This window comes from Penaeus monodon, chromosome 41 (assembly GCF_015228065.2).
Source record: "Penaeus monodon isolate SGIC_2016 chromosome 41, NSTDA_Pmon_1, whole genome shotgun sequence".
In the NCBI taxonomy this organism is placed as follows: Eukaryota; Metazoa; Arthropoda; class Malacostraca; order Decapoda; family Penaeidae; genus Penaeus; species Penaeus monodon.
The window spans coordinates 3,343,770-3,346,269 of record NC_051426.1 but is presented as its reverse complement, the minus strand read 5'-3'; the positions used below and the strand labels follow the sequence as shown (position 1 = coordinate 3,346,269).

General features: G+C 37.7%; 1 protein-coding gene across 1 annotated transcript in view; it reads left to right on the top strand.

Annotated features, from left to right (window-relative positions):
- Positions 1-2,500, top strand: part of LOC119598304 (WAS/WASL-interacting protein family member 3-like) — a 7,343-nt gene that overhangs the window by 3,527 nt on the left and 1,316 nt on the right. The window contains exons 2-4 of the mRNA XM_037947967.1: positions 450-527; positions 1,386-1,475; positions 2,254-2,333. Of these exons, the coding sequence (XP_037803895.1) occupies positions 450-527; positions 1,386-1,475; positions 2,254-2,333 (248 nt within the window). The remainder of the gene's footprint in view (positions 1-449; positions 528-1,385; positions 1,476-2,253; positions 2,334-2,500) is intronic.

The window sequence follows — 2,500 nt, the reverse complement described above, 5'->3', positions numbered from 1 at the left end:
TGGCTGAAATGGGCGGAACTTATTATTTCAGAATTTCAAACTTCCCTCGGTGGTGAATAAATTAAACTTACACATTCACTTGGGTGTAGTCACTGAGCTTCTTAAGTGTAACTCTTAACTTAACTATGTTGAATAACTTGGAAATTTCATGCGGGATGAATAAACATAGGCTGCATACATTCACCGGCCTGTATCAATCATAATTTTGGCGTAGCTTATAATTTGTAACTTCTTTTTTTTTTTGAGGAATAACCCGAACACATGCACCCATCTGTACTTAGTGTAACTTCACCAAAGCTGGCAATTCTAAACTTTTTTCTCTCACCGGACCCAAGCTCCACGCACTTCACTTTACTGGGTATAACTCTAGTGAACCCTGTAATCTGTAACTTTCCTCTGAATGAACCCATGATGCTCTCGATTACATTAACACCCCATCCCTCCCGCAGGTGCTGTTAGCCGGGGTGCTGGCATTCGCCCACGCCCAGCAGTTCGACTACTATGACTACGTCGACGATCCGCAGGCTGTGAGTACTTGTAGATGTAGATGTCTATCGTACGTTTTCTTGTGATAGTTTTGTAGTTATTTTTCAAGTGCTGGGTCAGTTTGTTATTGAGAAGGAATCTAGTCTCTCTACCATAGGTATGTAAACATTACTCACACGCATATGTACATATTCATAGAGACATATAACATATATGTACACAAATATACATATAAAGCAGTTATATGCATGTACACACACACACACACACACACACACACGCACACACGCACACACACACACACACACACACACACACACACACACACACACACACACACACACACACACACACACACACACACACACACACACACACACACACACACACACACACACACACACACACACACACACACACACACACACACACAGTGTATATATAGCAGAGGAAATCTCTTTTTAGTATTGTTACCCCTACTATCACATTTTCTATTTAAAAAGGTGACTCAGAAAGCGTTAGGTAGGCTAGACTAAGTTACTTTTGAATTTCTTTTATCAAAAGGTGCTTTATAAACATCAAACTTCGTAGTTTGACCAGATAATTTTATAGAATAGGAAGCGACTAAATTGACAGGCTTAATTAGGGACAACATTTCCGTATACATTATGTTCCAGATTGTTATTGATGTCATAATACGCTCTACATATCTTACGGGGTTACAGCAATGAATTCATCAAAATAGTATATTCACTAGTACCACATTCTGTACTATTATATACACCAGAACTTTATCATACACACAATATCTTCCATACAATTAATCAAACCAGTACGTTATTTACCTCTAGATAGTTAAAATCGATAACATAAATAACTGAGGTCCATTCCTTCAACAGGTCTTGCCCGCCCCTCCGCCTCCTCCTCAGCGGTCCAGACCTGCTTCACGACCTGCAGCGCGAGGACCTCCCCCACCCCAGGCTAGACCTGTAAGTGGGCCTGGTGATTAATTGTGCTTGTTATTACTGTTAGTTGTTATTTTTTGTTTGTTGTTTGTTATAGCTGATTTGTTCTTTGTCGCTCTTGTTCGAGTTCTGTATTAAATGTGGTTGGTATTTTGTTCTGTCACTGGTGTTATTAGCAATGTAAATTATTATTATTGGTTTTTGATAATGCCATAGTTAGTATGTCACCAGTTTTCTAGATGTTTATCACAAAAGCGTTTTCATTTACATTGGTTTTCAAAGATAGTCAACATTACCGTCAAAATATGTGCAAGAGCTACCCCTGTCCTAGAGTAATAATGCTAAATTAACCATTAATCATATACATATATATATGCATATATATACATACATGTATATATGTATGTTGGTATGTGTGTATCTCTCTCTCTCTATCTCTCTCTCTCTCTCTCTCTCTCTCTCTCTCTCTCTATATATATATATATATATATATATATATATATATATATATATATATATATATATATATGTGTGTGTGTGTGTGTGTGTGTGTGTGTGTGTGTGTGTGTGTGTGTGTGTGTGTGTGTGTGTGTGTGTGTGTGTGTGTGTGTGTGTGTGTGTGTAGAGAGAGAGAGAGAAGAGAGAAGAGAAACGAAGGATGAGAAAGATATTGAAATAAACAAAGACGGAATCACTTTAAACATAAAAAACAACTAAAACCACAAATCACCGCCTCCATCACCAAAACCTCAATAACATCCTAAATTCATAATAATTACCAAAACAACGTCTCTCTCTGCAGGCACCCCAGCACCCCGGCCAACAACAGACCGCAAATGACCCGAACACTACCCCGGTTCCCATTGTTACTGATATCCGAAGGTAATGTATTTTCGTGTTTTTCTTTTCTTTTTCTTTTTCTTTTCTTTTCTTTTCTTTTCTCTTTTCTTTTTTCTTTCGTTTCTTTTTTTCTTTTCCTTTCTTTTCTCTTTTTTTTTGTCTTCTTTTTCTTCTTCCGATTCGATTTTTCGACTGTCTTCCTCTTCGTT